The 25,949-nt window shown below is 40.1% G+C and overlaps 1 protein-coding gene across 1 annotated transcript in view; it reads right to left on the bottom strand.

Annotated features, from left to right (window-relative positions):
• LOC128656551 (actin-3-like) overlaps window positions 1–25,949 on the bottom strand; it is a 301,926-nt gene that overhangs the window by 42,419 nt on the left and 233,558 nt on the right. The window contains exon 7 of the mRNA XM_053710518.1: window positions 11,527–11,696. Within this exon, the coding sequence (XP_053566493.1) occupies window positions 11,527–11,696 (170 nt within the window). The remainder of the gene's footprint in view (window positions 1–11,526; window positions 11,697–25,949) is intronic.

The following is a 25,949-nucleotide window of genomic DNA, read 5'->3' as shown; positions in this document are numbered from 1 at the left end:
TTTGTGTCACTCGTGCTCTGGTTGTCACCTCGTGTACTGCTGCGTTACCTCGGCATCTGCTGACAGCTTCACATGGGGATGGTGTGACTTCCTTATATCCCTATCAGTTGTATTACAACAACTGGGCTATCCCATGCCCGTAGTGCCAGTAGCTGCACGCCTTCTATTGGACACGTACAGATCGCTTTTCACGAACCTCAGAGCCTGGCGACGTCTGCTGTCGGCGGACATTCCTTGATTGGACACCGCTAGTCACTTGACCTAATCGGATGCTCCAGCCGTGGTTGTGAGTTATACGGGTGACTGAGTGTCCTGTGCTGCTTCGATTGGCACTCCGGTCGTGCCGCTTTTTTTTTATTTGTGAGTTTCCACTGCTGGGGGCTTAGGGTCATTGATCTCTGCCAACTATTTTGTTCGTACTACACCATGTGGCGCCTCTCTATTCCTCTCTCCTTCTAGGTTGATATTGCTGAGGACTTGCTAGTCCTAATGACAAATACTAAAAGAAATATCCAAGTCTTAACCCAAATATTACAGGATATTAGTACCTTCTCAGGCTACAAAGTTAACACATTTAAAACAGAAATTTTCTTGCTAAACAAAAAGACTCATACCAAGCTTGTCAGTTTAAAGAGGCAAGAGAGGCCTTTATGTATTTAGGCATAAACCTATCTAAAGATTCCGATGAATGGTATGAGCTTAATTACCCCCCCAATTTTCTTTAAAATAAAACACAATCTGGAAAACTGGGCCAAAATTTAAATTAACTTTAACAGGTAAAGTTAACTTAATAAAGATGGTGATATTCCCCAATAACTAATTACCCATATAACTTCTTTATCTAATGCAAAATCTCCTAATTATGGTAAAATGAAAAGACAAGCGCATTCAAACCGTTATGTTTACAATTCCTGTGGGGGAAAAATGGAGGGCTATTGCGTTTAAAAAAACTCACTCTTTAGAATTAATTGGGGATTTGCTCTACCAGATATTGAATTATATAACCTAGTAGGTATTGGAAAGATTGCCTTGGATTGGTTAACTGGAATTGATTATTACACAGTTCAACCTATAGAAGAAACCTTAATCCAGCCATACTCCCTTACGGCACTCCATTGTACCCCTGATAATTGGCCTATTAAAGATAAACAATTACCCGTTATCCAAAATGTGATTGTGGACTGGCAAAAAAATACTGAAAGTTCTACACATTAACCCTCATCTTTCTAAATACTTATTTTTTTCTGGTAACCCCAATTTTACCCCAGCGTTAAATTCTAAAATTTTCAAAGACTGGTCCTCAAAGGGACTATTGTATATACACCAGTTTAGAGAAAAAGGGTCAGGGAGAGTTAGGACATTTACTGATTTGAAACAGGAATTCGGTATACGAAAGAGTTTTATGCCTTCTTACAGGCTCGACACTTTGTTCATGATTTCATACATAAAATAGTCTGGAGGAGGAAGCCTGGCTTAGTCAAGACCCAGCGCTGAACCCGTTTAAAGCAGGTAAATACTCTCTCACTTCTATGTAAAATAATTACGAGCTGCCGTGGACAAGTTAATGTGCAAAAAATAGCAGATGCAAAATCATCCAAACAAGTTTCAAGCTGGCAGATGCTGCAACACTCTCCTCATGGAGAGAATCGCATACTAAATGCAGAATATATATTATTCCAAATATCAAGCGGATATACACAACTGCTTTTGGAATTGCTCCAAAAATAAAGAAATTCTGGTACAAGATTCAATTACTGAGTAAATAAAATCAACCAAAACTACATACAAATAACGGATAAGCATTTCCTATTCTTTATAGATAGCCAAAAAAAAAACTTTTAAAAACACTCGCTTATTAAACACTATGGTTGGCAGACTACCGATTTTGAAATACTGGAAATCTAATAAAGCCCCTAGCTTGACAGAATTTCTTCAGAAACTTAGAAATCAGATAATGGAGCAACTGGACACTTCGATAAATTCAGAAACAAAAATGAAATTTTTTTTCTACATATGTTAGAACTACTCTAAAAAAAATACAGGTGCAGCTAATTACACCTTTTAGGGGCACTGTTTCTTTGTTGGCCATTGCAAGCAAAGCATTTCCTGACCAGAAGGTGGGGGGATGCGTGAGTGAACGATGTGGTGTTAAAGCAAAACGTCCTCTTGTTTTGTTTCATATTGCTTTTGTTTTGTTTATTTTTTGTTTCGTTGTAGTTTATGCTTTCTCTGTTCAACCTATATTTTGTATGAAATTCGCCAATTCATGTGCTAAAAAGTTAAGCCTTTTCAGTTTTTGTGTTATTGTGTTATGATTAAACAAATTTATGTACGGCATTACTGAGTTACAATGTGTATCCTCAAATGTATTTTTAGTTTCATTATGTCATTTGTCATGTATGTATGTAACCACAACATGCCATTTTCTTTGTTTTTTTTATGTGGACATGTATCTTAAATTTGTTCATAAATATATATAAAAAAAAGAAATGTGATTAACCCATATTAGGTTAAAACAATAACAGTAACTGTAAAATGAATTCCTTCCATGCAGAGCAGTAGCCTTCCAAGATCACTTATGTAAATAAAGCAGCAGTAGGGGGAACTAAGGGCACTAATATGGGTCCAGGAATATGTAATGTCCCAGCATATGGGTTTGAAGAAGATGTGTTTTCTCTCAGTTTGTAGTAACTGAGCAATATTAGACCCCTTGACAATTATTTAGCAAGTGATCTCGCTAGAGTTGTTAAAACAGAGTATTTAGAGATGTAAATTAAGGATAATGAAGCTAGAAGGGCAAGATTGATATGGTCACACAGTTATAAATGTAATGTATATTAAAGGGACACTGAACCCAAATTTTTTATTTCATGATTCAGACAGAGCATGCAATTTTAAGCAACTTTCTAATTTACTCCTATTATCAATTTTTTTTTCATTCTCTTGTTATCTTTATTTTAAAAAGGCATCTTAGCTTTTTTCTTGGTTCAAGCCTCTGGGCAGCACTTTATTGGTGGATGGATTTATGCACCAATCAGCAAGGACAACCCAGGTTGTTCACCAAAAATGGGCCGGCATCTAAACTTACATTCTTGCATTTCAAATAAAGATACCAAGAGAATGAAGAAAATTTGATAATAGGAGTAAATTAGAAAGTTGCTTAAAATTTCATGCTCTATCTAAATCACGAAAGAAAAAATTTGGGTTCAGTGTCCCTTTAAGCTCAATGAACTGAGATAGTGGCAGAGGTTGTGTTAAGAGATCCCCTTATTTAGCTTGTATCTAAATAAAGCTGTATTAATTGCCACAACTTTATCACATTAACCTTACTTATGTGGTAAATTGCTTTTATCAGTTAAGTACTAAACCCATAAATTATGAAGACCTTCTGTGCAGAATGTCCTAAATCCATAAATCAGAGTGTGCACATTCCCTGGTTAGAAAACTATGATTCAACAGACATGAAGCATTACCCAGATACAGTATTATACAGTTGTTTATAGAAAGGATACCTAGGTTGTGATTATTATTATTATTATTATTATTAAAGGGACATTAAAGGGACACTGAACCCAAATTTGTTCTTTTGTGATTCAGATAGAGCATGCAACTAAGCAATTTTCTAATTTACTCCTATCAATTTTCTTCGTTCTCTTGCTATCTTTATTTGAAAAAGGCATCTAAGCTAAGGAGCCAGCAATTTTTTGGTTTAGGACCATGGACAGTACTTTTTTATTGGTGCTGTCCAATCAGCAAGGACAACCCAGTTTGTTCACTAAAAATGGGCCGGCATCTAAACTCACATTCTTGCTTTTCAAATAAACATACTAAGAGAATGAAGAAAATTTGATAATAGGAATAAATTAGAAAGTTGCTTAAAATTGCATGCTCTATCTGAATCACAAAATAAAAAATTTGGGTTCAGTGTCCCTTTAAACACTGAGATGGATATATAAAATAAAATTGTATATAGGAAAACTCTGCAATATAACTCATTTATTTTGTCCCCTTTTCCTATAAACACCATTCTGAAATTGTGAGCTTTTCAGTTAGAAACAAAAGTGCAGAACACATTTCACACAGCCATTGGCTGCACACACTAGTGACCTTTTTATAACTGCCCCTAATTGGCCACAGCAGAGAATGTAACGTAAGTTACAACATGGCAGCTCCCATTGTTTTATAGAAACTAAAACTTTACACTTATTTTGTCAATATTAAAACCGCTAATGAAACTATAAAAATACATTTACATGTTCTTCTCAGACTAATCTTTTCTTTAAATGCATAATTCTATCTAGCATTTATTTTGTGTTTAATGTCCCTTTAAGTCGCACCGCTCCAGCTGCAAGAGACTATAAAAAAATCTTGGGCTGCCACTTGAGACATAAGTTTTAAGACAATAACAGTCTTCATAAGAAATACTCTCACAGAAGTATGGTGGTAAGGAGAGGCAAATATTTTTGTTTTGTATAGGACTCTAAGAATCAAACAACTATGCAATTCCAGGAAACTGCTATTAGAACTGATAGACCTACTGGTGTGGGTTTCAATGTATACTGACATAGGTCCTTCAGGGATAGTTTTATATGACTCTCAGCCTATGCCTAGGCGTTGGGAAATACTCCCCACTATAGAGTTCGCAATCTCACCGGTCTATGTGCACACAAAAAGGCAGCCATCAGAGGGGGAATTTTAATGGTAAAAAAAGTACATAGCAATTAAGCCAATATCCTTCTTGCATTGATCTTCTGAGCAATATCCTAATTGTTGGACTTTGCTTTGAAGAACCCGGCTAAGCAAGAGGCAGTGCACGGTGCTGTTGATAATACACTGTTTAGCTGGAGCCTTATATTCTCTGGTGGATTTTCTCTTATCTTGGGCTGCAAAAAACTGACTTTGCACTGAAGTACCCGGTAATATTAGGGCGTCATTCCGGATCAAGGTAAGGCATAGTAGGGTATCTACATTATCAGGCATCAGCATAGGGGCCGCCAATTTGCCGTACAGGATCTTTAGTACAGCAGCATGACAAGAGATAAGTACTGTGTGGAGCCCTCTGTTCCCCGTAGTGTCACCCGCCTCTGGTACTCCCTCCACAGCTGATACAATTGCTGACCTCTCATACATACTATTCTGGAGGGTTACTAGATTCCCATCAGATGTTTTAACTTCTCTTCCAACAAATGGATTTCCATGATGAGCCGTCAGAGGTGCTCACTGCGGGAACGTCTAAGGGAGTGAGGAGTACATCTCTAAGGACATCTGAGAAGGCTTCTTTGTAGTAGGAGAGCAAACCGCTTATTTCGCTAAGCAAGCGAGTGGCTTCCAAGTTAGGTATTGAGGGATAATAAGCTTATATAGTGTTGTAGAGAAAAGTCTAGCTGTGTCTTGCAGGGTATCACTGCTCTATAACGACAGGGCCATGCAGGCGCCCTGCCAGGGGGCTTAGGTAATAGGCCGCAACCTGTAAAATATTCCAGTGGACTGAATACGGCACCAGATCCATAAAAACAATTTATGTAAGAATTTACCTGATAAATTAATTTCTTTCATATTGGCAAGAGTCCATGAGCTAGTGACGTATGGGATATACAATTCTACCAGGAGGGGCAACGTTTCCCAAACCTCAAATGCCTATAAATACACCCCTCACCACACCCACAATTCAGTTTAACGAATAGCCAAGTAGCGGGGTGATAAAGAAAGGAGTAAAAAGCAACAAAGGAATTTGGAAATAATTGTGTTTTATACAAAAAATCATAACCACCATAAAAAAGGGTGGGCCTCATGGACTATTGCCAATATGAAAGAAATTAATTTATCAGGTAAATTCTTACATATATTATGTTTTCTTTCATGTAATTGGCAAGAGTCCATGAGCTAGTGACATATGGGATATCAATACCCAATATGTGGAACTCCACGCAAGAGTCACTAGAGAGGGAGGGATAAAAAACAGCCATTTTCCGCTGAAAAAAATAATACACAACCCAAAATATAAGTTTATTCTTTAAATGTCAAGAAAAACTTAAAACATCAGCAGAAGAATCAAACTGAAACAGCTGCCTGATGAACTTTTCTACCAAAAACTGCTTCTGAAGAAGCAAAAACATCAAAACGGTAGAATTTAGTAAATGTATGTAAAGAAGACCAAGTTGCCGCTTTGCAAATTAGATCAACTGAAGCTTCATTCTTAAAAGCCCACAAAGTGGAGACTGATATAGTAGAATGAGCTGTAATTCTCTGAGGCAGGGCCTGACCCGACTCCAATAAGCTTGAAGAATCAAAAGCTTTAACCAAGAAACCAAGGAAATAGCAGAAGTTTTCTGACCTTTCCTAGGACCAGAAAATATAACAAATAGACTAGAAGTCTTCCTGAAAACTTTAGTAGTTTTAATATAATATTTTAAAGCTCTCACCACATTCAAAGAATGTAAGGGTCTTTCCAAAGAATTCTTAGGATTAGGACACAAGGAAGGGACAACGATTTCTCTACTAATGTTGTTAGAATTCACAACCTTAGGAAAAAAATAAAATGAAGTCCGCAAAACCGCCTTATCCTGATAAAAAAATCAGAAAAGGAGATTCACAAAAAAGAGCAGATAGCTCAGAAACTCTTCTAGCAGAAGAGATGGCCAAAAGGAACAACACTTTCCAAGAAAGAAGTTTAAATGTCCAAAGAATGCATAGGCTCAATATGGAGGAGCCTGTAAAGCCCTCCAAACTAAATTAAGACTCCAAGTAGGAGAGATTGATTTAATGACAGGCTTAAATACGAACTAAAGCCTGTACAAAACAGTGAATATCAGGAAGTTTAGCAATCTTTCTGTGAATAAAACAGAAAGAGCAGAGATTTTTCAAGGAACTTGCAGACAGAACCTTATCCAAACCATCCTGAAGAAACTGTAAAAATCTTGCAACTCTAAAAGAATGGCAAGAAAATTTATGAGAAGAACACCATGAAATGTAAGTCTTCCAAACTCGATAATAAAGCTTTCTAGAGACAGATTTACGAGCTTGTAACATAGTATTAATCACCGAGTCAGAGAAACCTCTATGACTTAGCACTAAGCGATCAATTTCCATACCTTCAAATTTAATGATTTGAAAATCTGATGGAAAAAACGGACCTTGAGACAGTAGGTTTGGCCTTAACAGAAGTGGCCAAGGTTGGCAGCTGGACATCCGAACAAGACCCGCATACCAAAACCTGTGAGGCCATGCTGGAGCCACCAGCAACACAAACGATTGTTCCATGATGATTCTGGAAATCACTCTTGGAAGAAGAACTAGAGGCGGAAAAATATAAGCAGGTTGATAACACCAAGGAAGTGTCAGCGCACCCACTGCTTCCACCTGAAAATCCCTGAACCTGGACAGGCATCTGGGAAGTCTCTTGTTTAGTTGAGAGGCCATCAGATCTATCTGTAGAAAACTCCATATCTGAACAATCTGAGAAAACACATCTGGATGGAGGAACCACTCCCCAGGATGTAAAGTCTGACGGCTGAGATAATCCGCCTCCCAATGTCTATACCTGGGATATGCACTGCAGAAATTAGACAGGAGCTAGATTCCGCCCAAGCAAGTATCCGAAATACTTCTTCATAGCTTGTGGACCGAGTCCCACCCTGCTGATTGACAAATGCCCCTGAATGTGATATTGTCCATTTGAAAATAAATGAACAGTTCTCTCTTCAACAGAGGCCAAAACTGAAGAGCTCTGAAAATTGCACGGAGTTCTAAAATATTGATTGGTAATCTCGCCTCTTGATATTTCCAAACCCCTTGTGCTGTCAGAGATCCTCAAACAGCTCCCCAACCTGAAAGACTTGCATCTGTAGAGATCATAGCCCAGGTTAGCCGAACAAAGAAGCCCCTTGAACTAAACGCTGGTGATTTACCACCACATCAGAGAGAGTGTCAAACATTGGGATTTAAGGATATTAACTGATATCTTTGTATAATCCCTGCATCATGGATTCAGCAAACAAAGCTGGAGAGGTCTCATGTGAGAACGAGCAAAGGGAATCGCGTCCAATGCTGCAGTCATGAAACCAACATTTTCCATGCACATAACCACTGAAGGTGTCGACAGGCTGCAACCACTTACAAACGTCTCTTGTCTGTTAGAGACAGAGTCATGGACACTGAATCTATCTGGAAACCTAAAAAAGGTGACCCTTGTCTGAGGAATCCAGAAACTTTTTGGAAAATTGATCCTCCAACCATGTTTCCGAAGAAACAACACTAGTTGATTAGTGTGAGATTCTACAGAACCGAAAGACTGAGCTAGTACCAAGATATCGTCCAAATAAGGAAACACTGCAATACCCTGCTCTCTGGTTTCCATAAAGTAGGGCACCAAGAACCTTTAAAAAAAAAAAAAAGATTCTTTGAGCGGTTGCTAGACCAAATGGAAAAGCATTACATATGAAGGTATACATCCTGCAATCCATTGTGGACCTAAAATGTCCTTGCTAAATAAAAGGCAGAACAGCACTTAAAGTCACCATTTGAAAATTGGTACTCTTACATAATTCAAAATTTTCAGATATAGAATTGGTCTGAATTAAATTTCCTTCTTTGGGACAATGAATAGATTTGAATAAAACACCAGACCTTGTCCCTGAAAAGGAACTGGCATGACTACCCCTGAAACTCCAGGTCTGAAACACACTTCAGGAAAGCCTGAGCTTTAACTGGATTTGCTGGGATGCGTGAGAGAAAAAAAAATTCTCCTCACCGGAGGATTTACTCAGAATCCTATTTGAAACCCCTGAAAAAGACAATACTCTGAAACCATTGATTTTGGACCGAATTTATCCAAAACATTCTTGAAAAAAACCTTAATCTGCCCCCTACCAGCTGAGCTGGAATGAGAGTCGCACCTTCATGCGGACTTAGGGGCTGGCTTTTGGTTTCTTAAATGGGTTGGATTCCATTTAATGAAGGTTTCCAATTGGAAACAGATTCCATAGGGAAGGATTAGGTTTTTGTTCCTTATTTGACAATAAGAATGAAAACTATTTAGAAGCTTTATATTTACCCTTAGGTCTCTTATTACCTTGGAAAGAAAGAGATAGCAATCTAGACTTAAGTCATATCAGCATTCCAAGATTTAAGCCTCAAAACTCTTGTAGCTAAAAATAGCTAAAGACATAGATCTAACATCAATCTTGATGATATAAAAAAAATGGCATCAGAACTGATTAGTATGTTGTAGTAAGCGAACAATACTAGATAAATCAGAATCCAATTCTTGTTGTGCTAAATCTCCAACAAAAAAGTTGATGCAGCTGCAATATCAGCCAAAGAAATTGCAGGCCTGAGACGACCTGAATATAAATAAGCTTTCCTTAGATAAGATTCAAGTTTCCTATCTAAAGGAACTTAAGTACTATCTTCCATAGGAATAGAGGTACGTTCAGCAAGAGTATAAATAGCCCCATCAACTTTGAGGATCTTTTCCCAAACTCTATAGAAATTGCTGGTAAAAAGGATACAATTTTTTTAAACCTTGAAGAAGGAATAAAAGTAGTACCCGGCTAATTCCATTCCTTAGTAATCATAACAGAAATAGCATCAGGAACAGGAAAAAAACTCTGGAGTAACCACAGGAGGTTTACAAACAGAATTTACTAGTTCTAATATCAAGAGGACTAGTTTCCACAATATCCAAAATAATTAACACTTCTTTAACAAAGAACAAAAATACTTCATTTTAAATAAATAAGTAGATTTGTTAGTGTCAATATCTGAGGAAGGATCTTCTGAATCAGACATATCCTCATCGAAAGAGGATAATTCATTATGTTGTCGGTCATTTGAAATTTCATCAAACTTATGAGAAGTTTTAAAAGACCTTTATATTAATTAGAAGGCAGAATAGCAAACAAAGCCTTCTGAATAGAATCAGTAACAAATTCTTTAAATTTCATAGGTATAACGTACATTAAAAGTTGAAGGAACAACAACAGGAAATGTACTATTTACTGATGGACACAATATCTGCATGTAAAAGTTTATCATGATAACCAATACAATGACATTCGGAAATAAAATGCACGTAGCTTTAGAAGAACCGACATCAGGCAGCAAAGTTCCAATAGATACTTCTGAGGCAGGATCAGATTGAGACATCTTTCAAAATGTAAAATAAAAAACAACATAAAGAAAAATTTGTCAATTTCCTTATATGACAGTTTCAGGAATGGGAAAAAATGGAAATAGCATAGCCCTCTGACATAGAAAAAAGGCAAGAGGCAAATAGCAATGGGGTATTAAATTAATGAAAAAATTTGGCGCCAAGTATGACGCACAACGTAACTGAAATTTTTTCGCGCCAATATCCGGAAGTGACACACTTGGGTCACTGACGCAACCGTGTGTAAGGCTTCGGTGAAATTACTAACTTGCGTCAACGGACGTACTTTTCGAGCCAAAAATGACGCAATAAAGTCTAGCATGGCGCACCCACGGGCCTAGTACTGTCCGCAATTTTTAAGAAAAAAAAATCAATTGAAAAAAAGACTTAACCCCAGGTAAGAAAAATATTTCTTAATATGTTAATTTTCCCTAAATATGAAACTGACAGTCTGCACAAGGAAATACGTGAACCTGACTCATAGCAAATATAAGTACAATACTTATTTAGAACTTCATATAAATGCATAAAGTGCCAGACCATAGCTGGGGCGTCTTAAGTAATAAAAAACATACTTAGCAAAAAAGACACCCATTAACATATAGCAGATAGCCAAATCAGTACTGAAAAAGTTATCAGTAGAGGTAATGGTATATGAGAGTATATCGTCGATCTGAAAAGGGAGGTAGGAGATGAATCTCTACGACCGATAACAGAGAACCTATGAAATAGAACCCAGTTAGGAAAATCATTGCATTCAATAGGTGATACTCTCTTCACGTCCCTCTGACATTCGCTGTACTCAGAGGAATCGGGCTTCAAAAAAAGCTGAGAAGCGCATGTCAACGTAGAAATCTTAGCACAAACTTACTTCACCACCTCCATAGGAGGCAAAGTTTATAAAACGGAATTGTGGGTGTGGTGAGGGGTGTATTTATAGGCATTTGAGGTTTGGGAAACTTTGCCCCTCCTGGTAGGATTGTATATCCCATACGTCACTAGCTCAAGGACTCTTGCCAATTACATGAAAGAAATATTAATATCTTTCGAAAAGGGCTTTATCTGCTGTAAAATAATCAGTGGCCAGTAATACTCGATGGAACATTAAAAAGAGGTTTATGTGCAGATTAGTGCGAAGGTATGGTGCTGCAAACAATCTTGCGACCTATCATGGACGCGGCCGGAAGTTCCCCCATGTTTATTCGGCATTTAAAATGAAATGCACATGTGGCTAAATACTTTACATTTATAACAACCTATCAACAAATAATTAAATGCAATGTTTTTAGATACTTTCACTAATGTACCAAGATATATGATCAAAGAAAACACATTCTATTAAGCAAGACCACAGTTGGAAAAAACATTTATTTTACCTGTATCTTTCACTACCTAAAGTAACTGTTCGACCATCTGGTAGATTATACAGCACTTGTGAAGGAGGCTCAAAATGGAAATTATCAGCTACGTAACACAGTTTCTCCTTTATATCTCTAACAGACTCTTCTTCCACATCCAGACCAAACTCATCTCTTTCTTTTAGCAGCTGAAAATACAAAATTAACAAAAACTAAAAAAAGTACCCGTGTGTAGTTTATTCACTTTAATATTCGTAATAAGTTGAAGGTTCAGAAAACAAATTATGCTTAACTGATAATTTCATTTCCATCTGTGGGAGGAGAGTCCACTGCTTAATTGTGGGAATTAAGAACTTGGCCACCAGGAGGAAGCAAAGACACCCCAGCCAAAGGTTTAAATACCTCCCCCCACTCCCCTCATCCCCCAGTCATTCTGCCAAGGGAACAAGGAACAGTAGGAGAAATATTAGGGTATAAATGGTGCCAGAAGATTAATAATAAATTTAGGTTCACCCACCAGAGAAACAGGCGGGTGCTGTGGACTCTCCTCCCACAGATGGAAATTAAATTATCAGCTAAGCATAATTTATGTTTTCCATCCTAATGGGAGGAGAGTCCACTGCTTCATTCATTACTTGTGGGAATACCCAAGCTCTAGAGCAGTGGTTGCCAACCGCGGTCCTCAAGGACCCCCAACAGTCCTGGTTTTCATTATAGCTGAACCAGTGCACAGGTGAAATAATCAGCTGATGGATGAGAGCAGGTTGGTTACAGATCAGCTGATTATTTCACCTGTGCACTGGTTTAGCTATAATGAAAACCAGGACTGTTGGGGGTCCTTGAGGACCACGGTTGGCAACCACTGCTCTAGAGGACACTGAATGAAAAAAACGGTAGGCTAAAAGGAGGCGAACCCTATACTGAGGGCACCACAGCCTGCAGAACCTTTTTCCCAAAAGCTGCTTCCGCAGAAGCAAAAACGTCTAATTTATAAAATTTTGCAAAAGTATGTAAGGAAGACTAAGTGGCCGCCTTACAAATCTGCCTCATTCTTAAAGGCCCAATTAGAGGCCACAGCTCTAGGTCGAGTGAGCCGTAATCCTCGGAGGAGGCTTGTGTCCTGCTGTCTCATATGCCAGATGGATCATACTCCTCAACCAAAAAGAAAGAGGTAGCAGAGGCCCTATGCCCTCTGCGCTTCCCTGAATACACAGCAAATAAGGACGAAGTCTGCCTTAACTCCTTCAAAGCCCGAACCACATCCAGATTATGAAGTAACCTCTCCTTCGAAGAAGTGTTGTAACATCAATCAGGAAATGGTAGTTCCTCTGTGTCCTGACTCGACACTACCTTGGGAAGGAAACCCAATCCAGTACAAACAGCCTTATCAGCATGAAACACCAAGTAGAGAGGCTCACATTGCAAGGCCGCCAACTCAGACTCTGCGTGCCGATGCAATAGCCAATTATAATAGGACTTTCCATGAAAGAACCTTAATGTCAAGAGCATGCATAGGCTTAAACGGAGCCCTCTGCAAAACCTTAAGAACCAAGTTTAAGCTCCAAGGAGGAGCTGGGTTCCTGAAGACAGGCCTGATCCTAACGAGCGCCTGAACAAAGGACTGAATGTCAGGAAGCTCCGTAAGCTTCTTATGCAACAGTACAGATAAAGCAGAGATCTGTCCCCTCAGGGAACTGGCGGCAAGACCCTTATCCAGACCATCCTGGAGAAAGGCCAAAATGCTGGATACCCTGACCTTGTGCCATAGGTATCCTCGTTCCTCACACCAGGACAAGATGCGTCGAGTGACCAGCTTCCTGTCCTGAACGAGTGTGTCAATCACCTTTTCCGAAAATCCTCTTGGCTAAGACTAGTCGTTCAATCTCCACGCAGTCAGCATTAGAGAATCGAGATTTTGATGTAGAAAAGGACCTTGAACTAGCAGATCCCTGCGACAAGATAACTTCCACGGCGGAGATGACGACATTGCAACCAGATCTGCAAACCAAATCTTCCGCGGCCACGACTGAGCAATCAGAATAGCTGAAGCTTGCTCCTGCTTGATGCGGGCTACTACCTGAGGTAGAAGAGGTAACAGTGGAAATAACAGAATTTATGTAAGAACTTACCTGATAAATTCATTTCTTTCATATTAGCAAGAGTCCATGAGCTAGTGACGTATGGGATATACATTCCTACCAGGAGGGGCAAAGTTTCCCAAACCTCAAAATGCCTATAAATACACCCCTCACCACACCCACAATTCAGTTTAACGAATAGCCAAGAAGTGGGGTGATAAAAAAAGTGCGAAAGCATATAAAATAAGGAATTGGAATAATTGTGCTTTATACAAAATCATAACCACCACAAAAAAAGGGCGGGCCTCATGGACTCTTGCTAATATGAAAGAAATGAATTTATCAGGTAAGTTCTTACATAAATTATGTTTTCTTTCATGTAATTAGCGAGAGTCCATGAGCTAGTGACGTATGGGATAATGATTACCCAAGATGTGGATCTTTCCACACAAGAGTCACTAGAGAGGGAGGGATAAAATAAAGACAGCCAATTCCTGCTGAAAATAATCCACACCCAAAATAAAGTTTAATGAAAAACATAAGCAGAAGATTCAAACTGAAACCGCTGCCTGAAGTACTTTTCTACCAAAAACTGCTTCAGAAGAAGAATACATCAAAATGGTAGAATTTAGTAAAAGTATGCAAAGAGGACCAAGTTGCTGCTTTGCAAATCTGATCAACCGAAGCTTCATTCCTAAACGCCCAGGAAGTAGAAACTGACCTAGTAGAATGAGCTGTAATCCTCTGAGGCGGAGTTTTACCCGACTCAACATAGGCAAGATGAATTAAAGATTTCAACCAAGATGCCAAAGAAATGGCAGAAGCTTTCTGGCCTTTTCTAGCACCGGAAAAAATAACAAATAGACTAGAAGTCTTACGGAAAGACTTAGTAGCTTCAACATAATATTTCAAAGCTCTAACAACATCCAAAGAATGCAACGATTTCTCCTTAGAATTCTTAGGATTAGGACATAATGAAGGAACCACAATTTCTCTACTAATGTTGTTGGAATTCACAACTTTAGGTAAAAATTCAAAAGAAGTTCGCAACACCGCCTTATCCTGATGAAAAATCAGAAAAGGAGACTCACAAGAAAGAGCAGATAATTCAGAAACTCTTCTGGCAGAAGAGATGGCCAAAAGGAACAAAACTTTCCAAGAAAGTAATTTAATGTCCAATGAATGCATAGGTTCAAACGGAGGAGCTTGAAGAGCTCCCAGAACCAAATTCAAACTCCAAGGAGGAGAAATTGACTTAATGACAGGTTTTATACGAACCAAAGCTTGTACAAAACAATGAATATCAGGAAGAATAGCAATCTTTCTGTGAAAAAGAACAGAAAGAGCAGAGATTTGACCTTTCAAGGAACTTGCGGACAAACCCTTATCTAAACGATCCTGAAGAAACTGTAAAATACTCGGTATTCTAAAAGAATGCCAAGAAAAATGATGAGAAAGACACCAAGAAATATAAGTCTTCCAGACTCTATAATATATCTCTCTAGATACAGATTTACGAGCCTGTAACATAGTATTAATCACAGAGTCAGAGAAACCTCTTTGACCAAGAATCAAGCGTTCAATCTCCATACCTTTAAATTTAAGGATTTCAGATCCTGATGGAAAAAAGGACCTTGTGACAGAAGGTCTGGTCTTAACGGAAGAGTCCACGGTTGGCAAGAGGCCATCCGGACAAGATCCGCATACCAAAACCTGTGAGGCCATGCCGGAGCTACCAGCAGAACAAACGAGCATTCCTTCAGAATCTTGGAGATTACTCTTGGAAGAAGAACTAGAGGCGGAAAGATATAAGCAGGATGATACTTCCAAGGAAGTGATAATGCATCCACTGCCTCCGCCTGAGGATCCCGGGATCTGGACAGATACCTGGGAAGTTTCTTGTTTAGATGAGACGCCATCAGATCTATTTCTGGAAGTTCCCACATTTGAACAATCTGAAGAAATACCTCTGGGTGAAGAGACCATTCGCCCGGATGCAACGTTTGGCGACTGAGATAATCCGCTTCCCAATTGTCTATACCTGGGATATGAACCGCAGAGATTAGACAGGAGCTGGATTCCGCCCAAACCAAAATTCGAGATACTTCTTTCATAGCCAGAGGACTGTGAGTCCCTCCTTGATGATTGATGTATGCCACAGTTGTGACATTGTCTGTCTGAAAACAAATGAACGATTCTCTCTTCAGAAGAGGCCAAAACTGAAGAGCTCTGAAAATTGCACGGAGTTCCAAAATATTGATCGGTAATCTCACCTCCTGAGATTCCCAAACTCCTTGTGCCGTCAGAGACCCCCAAACAGCTCCCCAACCTGTAAGACTTGCATCTGTTGAGATTACAGTCCAGGTCGGAAGAACAAAAGAAGCCCCCTGAACTAAATGATGGTGATCTGTCCACCACGTTAGAGAGTGTCGTACAATCTGTTTTAAAGATATTAATTGAGATATCTTTGTGTAATCCTTGCACCATTGATTCAGCATACAGAGCTGAAGAGGTCGCATGTGAAAACGAGCAAAGGGGATCGCGTCCGATGCAGCAGTCATAAGACCTAGAATTTCCATGCATAAGGCTACCGAAGGGAATGATTGTGACTGAAGGTTTCGACAAGCTGAAATCAATTTTAGACGTCTCTTGTCTGTTAAAGACAGAGTCATGGACACTGAATCTATCTGGAAACCCAGAAAAGTTACCCTTGTCTGAGGAATCAATGAACTTTTTGGTAAATTGATCCTCCAACCATGATCTTGAAGAAACAACACAAGTCGATTAGTATGAAATTCTGCTAAATGTAAAGACTGAGCAAGTACCAAGATATCGTCCAAATAAGGAAATACCACAATACCCTGTTCTCTGATTACAGACAGAAGGGCACCGAGAACCTTTGTAAAAATTCTTGGAGCTGTAGCTAGGCCAAACGGCAGAGCCACAAACTGGTAATGCTTGTCCAGAAAAGAGAATCTCAGGAACTGATAATGATCTGGATGAATCGGAATATGCAGATATGCATCCTGTAAATCTATTGTGGACATATAATGCCCTTGCTGAACAAAAGGCAAGATAGTCCTTACAGTTACCATCTTGAACGTTGGTATCCTTACATAACGATTCAATATGTTTAGATCCAGAACTGGTCTGAAGGAATTCTCCTTCTTTGGTACAATGAAGAGATTTGAATAAAACCCCATCCCCTGTTCCGGAACTGGAACTGGCATAATTACTCCAGCCAACTCTAGATCTGAAACACAATTCAGAAATGCTTGAGCTTTCACTGGATTTACTGGGACACGGGAAAGAAAAAATCTCTTTGCAGGAGGTCTCATCTTGAAACCAATTCTGTACCCTTCTGAAACAATGTTCTGAATCCAAAGATTGTGAACAGAATTGATCCAAATTTCTTTGAAAAAACGTAACCTGCCCCCTACCAGCTGAGCTGGAATGAGGGCCGCACCTTCATGTGGACTTAGAAGCAGGCTTTGCCTTTCTAGCAGGCTTGGATTTATTCCAGACCGGAGATGGTTTCCAAACTGAAACTGCTCCTGAGGATGAAGGATTAGGCTTTTGTTCTTTGTTGAAACGAAAGGAACGAAAACGATTATTAGCCCTGTTTTTACCCTTAGATTTTTTATCCTGTGGTAAAAAAGTTCCTTTCCCACCAGTAACAGTTGAGATAATAGAATCCAACTGAGAACCAAATAATTTGTTACCCTGGAAAGAAATGGAAAGTAGAGTTGATTTAGAAGCCATATCAGCATTCCAAGTCTTAAGCCATAAAGCTCTTCTAGCTAAAATAGCTAGAGACATAAACCTGACATCAACTCTGATAATATCAAAAATGGCATCACAGATAAAATTATTAGCATGCTGAAGAAGAAGAATAATATCATGAGAATCATGATCTGTTACTTGTTGCGCTAAAGTTTCCAACCAAAAAGTTGAAGCTGCAGCAACATCAGCCAATGATATAGCAGGTCTAAGAAGATTACCTGAACACAGATAAGCTTTTCTTAGAAAGGATTCAATTTTCCTATCTAAAGGATCCTTAAACGAAGTACCATCTGACGTAGGAATAGTAGTACGTTTAGCAAGGGTAGAAATAGCCCCATCAACTTTAGGGATTTTGTCCCAAAATTCTAATCTGTCAGACGGCACAGGATATAATTGCTTAAAACGTTTAGAAGGAGTAAATGAATTACCCAATTTATCCCATTCTTTGGAAATTACTGCAGAAATAGCATTAGGAACAGGAAAAACTTCTGGAAAAACCACAGGAGATTTAAATACCTTATCTAAACATTTAGAATTAGTATCAAGAGGACCAGAATCCTCTATTTCTAAAGCAATTAGTACTTCTTTAAGTAAAGAACGAATAAATTCCATTTTAAATAAATATAAAGATTTATCAGCATCAATCTCTGAGACAGAATCCTCTGAACCAGAAGAGTCATTAGAATCAGAATGATGATGTTCATTTAAAAATTCATCTGTAGGGAGAGAAGTTTTAAAAGATTTTTTACGTTTACTAGAAGGAGAAATAACAGACAGCCTTCTTTATGGATTCAGAAACAAAATCTCTTATGTTATCAGGAACATTCTGCACCTTAGATGTTGAAGGAACTGCAACAGGCAATGGTACTTTACTAAAGGAAATATTATCTGCATTAACAAGTTTGTCATGACAATTAATACAAACAACAGCCGGAGGAATAGCTACCAAAAGTTTACAGCAGATACACTTAGCTTTGGTAGATCGAGCACTAGACAGCGATTTTCCTGTAGTATCTTCTGACTCAGATGCAACGTGAGACATCTTGCAATATGTAAGAGAAAAAACAACATATAAAGCAAAATTGATCAAATTCCTTAAATGACAGTTTCAGGAATGGGAAAAAATGCCAAAGAACAAGCTTCTAACAACCAGAAGCAATGAAAAAATGAGACTGAAATAATGTGGAGACAAAAGAGACGCCCATATTTTTTAGCGCCAAATCAGACGCCCACATTATTTGGCGCCTAAATGCTTTTGGCGCCAAAAATGACGCCACATCCGGAACGCCGACATTTTTGGCGCAAAATAACGTCAAAAAATGACGCAACTTCCGGCGACACGTATGACGCCGGAAACGGAAAAGAATTTTTTGCGCCAAAAAAGTCCGCGCCAAGAATGACGCAATAAAATGAAGCATTTTCAGCCCCCGCGAGCCTAACAGCCCACAGGGAAAAAAAAGAGTCAAATTTTTGAAGGTAAGAAAAAAATGATTAATTCAAATGCATTATCCCAAATATGAAACTGACTGTCTGAAAAATAAGGAATGTTGAACATTCTGAGTCAAGGCAAATAAATGTTTGAATACATATATTTAGAACTTTATAAACAAAGTGCCCAACCATAGCTTAGAGTGTCACAGAAAATAAGATTTACTTACCCCAGGACACTCATCTACATGTTTGTAGAAAGCCAAACCAGTACTGAAACGAGAATCAGCAGAGGTAATGGTATATATAAGAGTATATCGTCGATCTGAAAAGGGAGGTAAGAGATGAATCTCTACGACCGATAACAGAGAACCTATGAAATAGACCCCGTAGAAGGAGATCACTGCATTCAAATAGGCAATACTCTCCTCACATCCCTCTGACATTCACTGCACGCTGAGAGGAAAACCGGGCTCCAACTTGCTGCGGAGCGCATATCAACGTAGAATCTAGCACAAACTTACTTCACCACCTCCATTGGAGGCAAAGTTTGTAAAACTGAATTGTGGGTGTGGTGAGGGGTGTATTTATAGGCATTTTGAGGTTTGGGAAACTTTGCCCCTCCTGGTAGGAATGTATATCCCATACATCACTAGCTCATGGACTCTTGCTAATTACATGAAATGTAAATTAGGTTGAAGTACCAGGGTACCGCCAAGGCATCTATTAGTTCCGCCTGGGGACCAGGATATCGTTCAGATAAGGTGCCACTGTAATTCCTCTGGCTCTTGCTACTGCGAGTAGAGCTCCCAGAACCTTTGTGAAGACTCTTGGGGCAGTCGCCAGACCAAACTGAAGGGCCACAAACTGGAAGTGCTGGTCCAGGAAGGCGAATCTTAGAAACCTGAAGTGATCCCTGTGGATTGAAACGTGAAGGTAGGCGTCCTTCAGGTCTATAGTCATCAGTTGTCCCTCTTGCACCAGGGGAAAAAAATAAAAATAAATCGACCCGATTGTCGCCATCTTGAACGATGGAACCGACAAGAACTTGTTTAGGGCTTTTAGGTCCATAATTGGATGAAACGTGCCCTTCTTGGGGACCCTGAAAAAGTTTGAATATCCCAAGACCCCTTTCTGTCAAAGGAACTGGGACGATTACCCCAAGAGATGAGAGATCCTTCACACACCCCAGGAAGGCGTCTTCTTTTCTGGTCTTAAGGATATGTTTGACAGGAGGAATCTGCCTCTGGGCGGATAAGACTTGAAGCCTATCCTGTAACCCTGGGATATGACCTCCAGAACCCAAGGGTCTATAACGTCTCTTCTCAAGGCCTCCGCAAATAGAGATAGTCTGCCCCCTACATGATCCGATGACGGACCGGGGGACGCCCCTTCATGCCGAATTTGATTCAGCAGGCTTCTTGTTCTGCTTGGACTTGTTCCAAGAGTTAGCTGGCTTCCAAGATCCCTTGGATTGCTCTGACTTTGTGGCAGGCTGCTGACGCTGAGACTTGTCCGCATAAAAGGGATGAAAAGTAGATCCCTTTGGTTTAGCCTTCTTATCCTGAGGCAAGAAGGCACCCTTGCCACCCGTGACTGTAGAGATGATAGAATCCAGGCCCGGGCCAAGCAAAACTTTCCCCTTGAATGGGAGGGAAAGCAAACAAGACTTAGAAGACATCTCAGCAGACCACAACTTAAGCCACAGAGCCCTGCAGGCTACAACAGAAAATCCAGATGTCTCAGCATTCAGGTGAATAGTCTGCATTTTAGCATCATAAATCAACGAATGTGTCACCTTTAAGGCCTTAATTCGGTCTAGAATTTCATCGAGAGGAGTCTCCACCTCGACCATCACTGCTAGTGCGTCACACCAGTTGGTAGCCGCACCCGCCACCACGGTGACTGCCACCGCCGACTGAAAAATTAACCCTGTGAGTTGGAACATCTTCCGCAACATGGACTCCATCTTTTTATCCATGGGTTCCTTGAAAGAGGAGCTATTCTCTAGCGGAATAGTCGTTCTTAGTGAGCGTGGAGATAAGACCATCCACCAGTTTTGGTTCCAGAACCTCCAACTTACCAAGCACCTCTTTTAGCAGATAGCGCAAATGCTCCATCTTAAACTTAAAATCAGGCTCCTCTATGTACAGAGGCCTGAAGTAGCCGATTCCGCCCCAGAAGCGTCATCCTCCGATAAGTCGGAGTTGTCCTCAGCTGATAATCTGTCCGAGACATCCAGCGGTGTCGAAGACCCCTGAGACGGATAGCAGTGCTGTACCTTCCGCTTGCGCTTAGGGCAAGGAATTGCATTAATGGCCGCAGAAACCGCCATCTGTAATTCATCAGCGAAGTCTGGAGGCCAAAGGGCCCCTCCCGCAGGAGGATTAGTAGTGTCCTGGGGAACTGCTTGTGGAATCGGAGAAGATTGCAGGGAACGCACCTCACGGGGGGGGACAGCTCAGTCGTACTAAATACTTTATTCTTTTTGGAAATAGCAATATTGTCAAAGCATGTGGAACAGAGTTGCGTCGGCGGTTCGACAGGAACCTCCTCACAATATACACAGTTAATGGGTTTAGATAAAGAGTATCCTCTAACATAGCTTGTGCCTTTATTACGGACTTGATCAAAAAATAAATGGCACCTTTATATTCCAATTGCCAGGGCACTCACCACCTCCTATGACACTGACTACAAGAAACAGCTTTCGTCTCCTCCGAACGCAGGTCGAGAAAGGAAGTTGTAGAGGCCACACCTGGTCACATGGCGTGCCATGCAGGACCGCCCCTGCACTTGAGAGGACATGCCAAAAAACCTGGCTTCAATTTCTCTCTATGAACTGTGTTCCACACTGACAGAGCCTCATCTACCACAAGTGCAGTAGTAAACACAAACAATATTATGCATAATATCCCTCCTGTTCAACAGCCCCCTTCAGAGGGTATTACCTTAGATTCTATAAAGATAAAAAGGAGCCACACTGTGAACCTGTTTTCATGCGTACAATCTTACCAGAATCAATGCAGTGGAACAGGAACACCTCCCTTCAAGTGTGACAGGGTAGTAGCATTGCTCCTGGCATGGACGAGAGAAGAAAAGCAGGCAGCGAAACTCGTCAACGCTGATTGCTAATGGAGCTGTTAAACTGAGTCAGGATGGGTTCGCAGAAAGACTCTCACTGCATCTCCGGTCTCTAACATTCACCCAAGCTCTCACTGAGAGGCTGACAGGACTACTTAAAACTCCAGTCCCATTGCGAAGAGTACTACCCTCCATAAGAGACTACTCCGAATCTTCTGACTTCTCTGCCAACCTCCTGTGACGAAAGGCAAAGAATGAATGGGGGATGAGGGGAGTGGGGGAGGTATTTAAGCCTTTGGCTGGGGTGTCTTTGCCTCCTCCTGGTGACCAGGTTCTTAATTCCCACAAGTAATGAAGCAGTTGACTCTCCTCCCATTAAGATGGAAACAAAGGGTAAATGCAGCCATGGAATATTAAAAAACCCATTACCATTTAACCTTTTGCCGCCGTTTTATTCCGTCAAAACGGCGCTGGGATTTAAAGCCGTTATGACAGAATACGTCATAGCCAACGGCTGTCCTGAAGCCAACTGTGCTTCCTGGATTTGATTGCAGTCTGGAGGGCATTCCTAGCATCATAGGGACGCCCCCCAGACCTGATCCCATAATTGAAATCTCATTTTAATTTGTCTACATTGGAACGTTGTTCCAATGTAGACTTTATAACCCTGTGATGAAAGGGACACTGTAAAGTCTCACCACTGAAAAGGTGCAGCAACAAACATGGCCGCACTGCTAGCGATGTATCAAAGTACAGGTTACTCACCCTGAAATGCCCAGCTAACTCCCTAATAACGACTATACCTAGGTCATATCGCCCCCATACTCCCCCTGGAACACCTGGCTAACTCCCAGAGAAAGCCTTTACCTAAGTAATGTCTGCAATCTACCGGACTAAAAGTATACAAAAAACAAAAAACTCCCTATTATAACTTTAGGAGATATGTCACTACATTTATATCCAATGTTAAAATGATATGCATTATGTATAATGCATATTATTTTAAAGTATTGTATCAAATTTAAGTTATTTATGATTGTTCTTTTTATTATTTTAAACATAAAATTTAAAAGATATATTTATGTTTCAAATAATAAAACAATCAAAAATAACTACATTTTAAAATTTGATACAATACTTAAAATATTATGCATTATACATGACAATGCATATTTTAACATTTGATAAAAATTCAATACTAAAACTATTAGCCCTCACCCCCAGTGCAACCTACAATATCAATCCCTAATTTGCAATAACCTAAGGACCTAACCACCCCTAACCTATTAACCCCTACACCGCCACAAAAAACCCTTTAACCTATTAACCCATTTACCACCACAAACCCTGAATGCAATAAACCCCCTAACCTATTAACTCCTGGACCATCACAACCCCCCACAACGCAATAAGCCCTTAACCTTTTAAACATTATATTATCACAACCCCCAAAGCAAAAAGCCCCCTAACCTATTAACCTCTATAACTAACAACCCCCAAACGCAAACTACCCCTACACTACTTAACTACCTAACCCTCCCACCTCTAAGCTAAACCCCCATAAATTACAGAAATAAAATGTATTTTTACCTGATGAATTAATTTCTTTCATGGTAGTGAGTCCACGATCCTTACTCTTGGGATTATATCACCTGGCCACCAGAAGGCAGCAGAAACACCCTATACCAGAGTCAAGTATCCATCCTACTTCCCCTTACCTTGCAGTATTGCTTATAGCCAAGGATAGAAAGAAGAAAGAAAGATAATAGGGTACAGAGATGCAAACTAGGACTGCCGTCCCCAGAAAAGAAACCTCATTTGTGGGCTCGTGGACTCACTACAAAAAGGAAATTTATGCTTACCTGATAAATTGATTTCTTCTACGATATGACGAGTCCACGGATACCATACTTACTTGTGGGATATTATCCTCCTGCTAACAGGAAGTGGCAAAGAGCACCACAGCAGAGCTGTCTATATAGCTCCTCCCTGAACTCCACCCCCCAGTCATTCGACCGAAGGAATAGGAAGAAAAAGGAGAAACTAAAAAGGTGCAGAGGTGACAAGTTTGAAAACAAAAATATAATCTGTCTAAAATGACAGGGAGGGCCATGGACTTGTCGTATCGTAGAAGAAATCAATCAGGTAAGCAGAAATTTCCTTTTCTTCTATTAGATACGACAAGTCCACGGATTCATCCTTACTTGTGGGATACAATACCAAAGCAACAGGACACGGATGAACGGGAGGGACAAGACAGATACCTAAACGGAAGGCACCACTGCTTGAAGAACTTTTCTCCCAAAAATAGACTCAGAAGAAGCAAAAGTATCAAATTTGTAAAATTTGGAAAAGGTATGAAGGGAGGACCAATTCGCAGCCTTACAAATCTGTTCAACAGAAGCATCATTTTTAAAAGCCCATGTGGAAGCCACCGCTCTAGTAAAATGAGCTGTAATTTTTTCAGGAGGCTGCTGTCTCGTATGCCAAACGGATGATGCTTTTCAGCCAAAAAGAAAGAGGTAGCCGTAGCTTTTTGACCCCTACGCTTTCCAGAATGAACAACAAAGAGAGAAGATGTTTGACGGAAATCCTTGGTCGCTTGTAAGTAAAACTTCAAGGCACGAACCACGTCCAAGTTATGTAACAGACGCTCCTTCTTAGAAGAAGGATTAGGACATAAAGGAACAACAATTTCCTGATTAATATTCTTATTTGAAACAACCTTAGGTAGGAATCCAGGTTTAGTACGCAAAACCACCTTATCAGAATGGAATATAAAATAAGGCGAGTCGCATTGCAATGCAGAAAGCTCAGAAACTCTTCGAGCAGAAGAGATAGAAACTAAAAACAAAACTTTCCAAGATAAAAGCTTAATATCTATGGAATGCATGGGTTCAAACGGAACCCCTTGAAGAACATTTAGAACTAAATTCAAACTCCATGGCGGAGCAACAGGTTTAAACACAGGCTTGATTCTGACTAAAGCCTGACAAAAAGACATCCGCCAGACGCTTGTGTAGAAAATTGACAAAGCAGAAATTTGTCCCTTTAAGGAACTAGCCGATAATCCCTTCTCCAATTCTTCTTGGAGAAAGGACAAAATCCTAGGAATCTTAACCCTAAGATATTTATGCCATATCTTACGGTAAATTTTCCTAGTGACAGGCTTCTGAGCCTGAATCAAGGTATCAATGACAAACTCAGAGAATCCCCGCTTAGATAAAATCAAGCGTTCAATTTCCATGCAGTCAGCTGCAGAGAATTTAGATTTAGATGTTGGAACGGACCTTGAATGAGAAGGTCCTGTCTCAGTGGCAGCTTCCATGGTGGCAGAGATGACATTTCCACCAGATCTGCATACCAAGTCCTGCGTGGCCACGCAGGCGCTATCAAGATTACCGAAGCCCTCTCCTGCTTGATTCTGGCAATCAGATGAGGCAGGAGAGGAAAGGGAGGAAACACATAAGCCAGGTTGAACGACCAGGGTACTGCTAGAGCATCTATCAGTACTGCTTGGGGATCCCTTGACCTGGACCCATAACAAGGAAGTTTGGCATTCTGACGACATGCCATCAGATCCAATTCCGGTGTGCCCCATTGACGAATCAATGCTGCAAACACCTCCGGATGGAGCTCCCACTCCCCCGAATGAAAAGTCTGACGACTTAGAAAATCCACTTCCCAGTTCTCTACTCCTGGGATATAGATTGCTGATAGATGGCACAAGTGATTCTCTGCCCATCGAATTATCTTGGAAACTTCCATCATTGCTAGAGAACTCTTTGTTCCCCCTTGATGATTGATATATGCTAGTGTTGTGATATTGTCCGACTGAAATCTTATGAATTTGGCCGAGGCCAGCTGAGGCCACGCTTGAAGAGCGTTGAATATTGCCCTCAGTTCCAGAATATTATATATATATATATATATATCTGAAAAAGAATTTATGAAGCAGAAGTGCAGGGTGCAGTATGTCCCCGTCACCTCTGTCCCATATAGTCCACCCTTACTGGCACAAAACCATAAATACTGAAATATTAAATCAGAGAGAAATCACCCCTTGTT

The sequence above is a fragment of the Bombina bombina genome, chromosome 4 (assembly GCF_027579735.1).
Source record: "Bombina bombina isolate aBomBom1 chromosome 4, aBomBom1.pri, whole genome shotgun sequence".
Taxonomy (NCBI): domain Eukaryota; kingdom Metazoa; phylum Chordata; class Amphibia; order Anura; family Bombinatoridae; genus Bombina; species Bombina bombina.
This window is presented reverse-complemented; position numbering and strand designations above follow the sequence as displayed.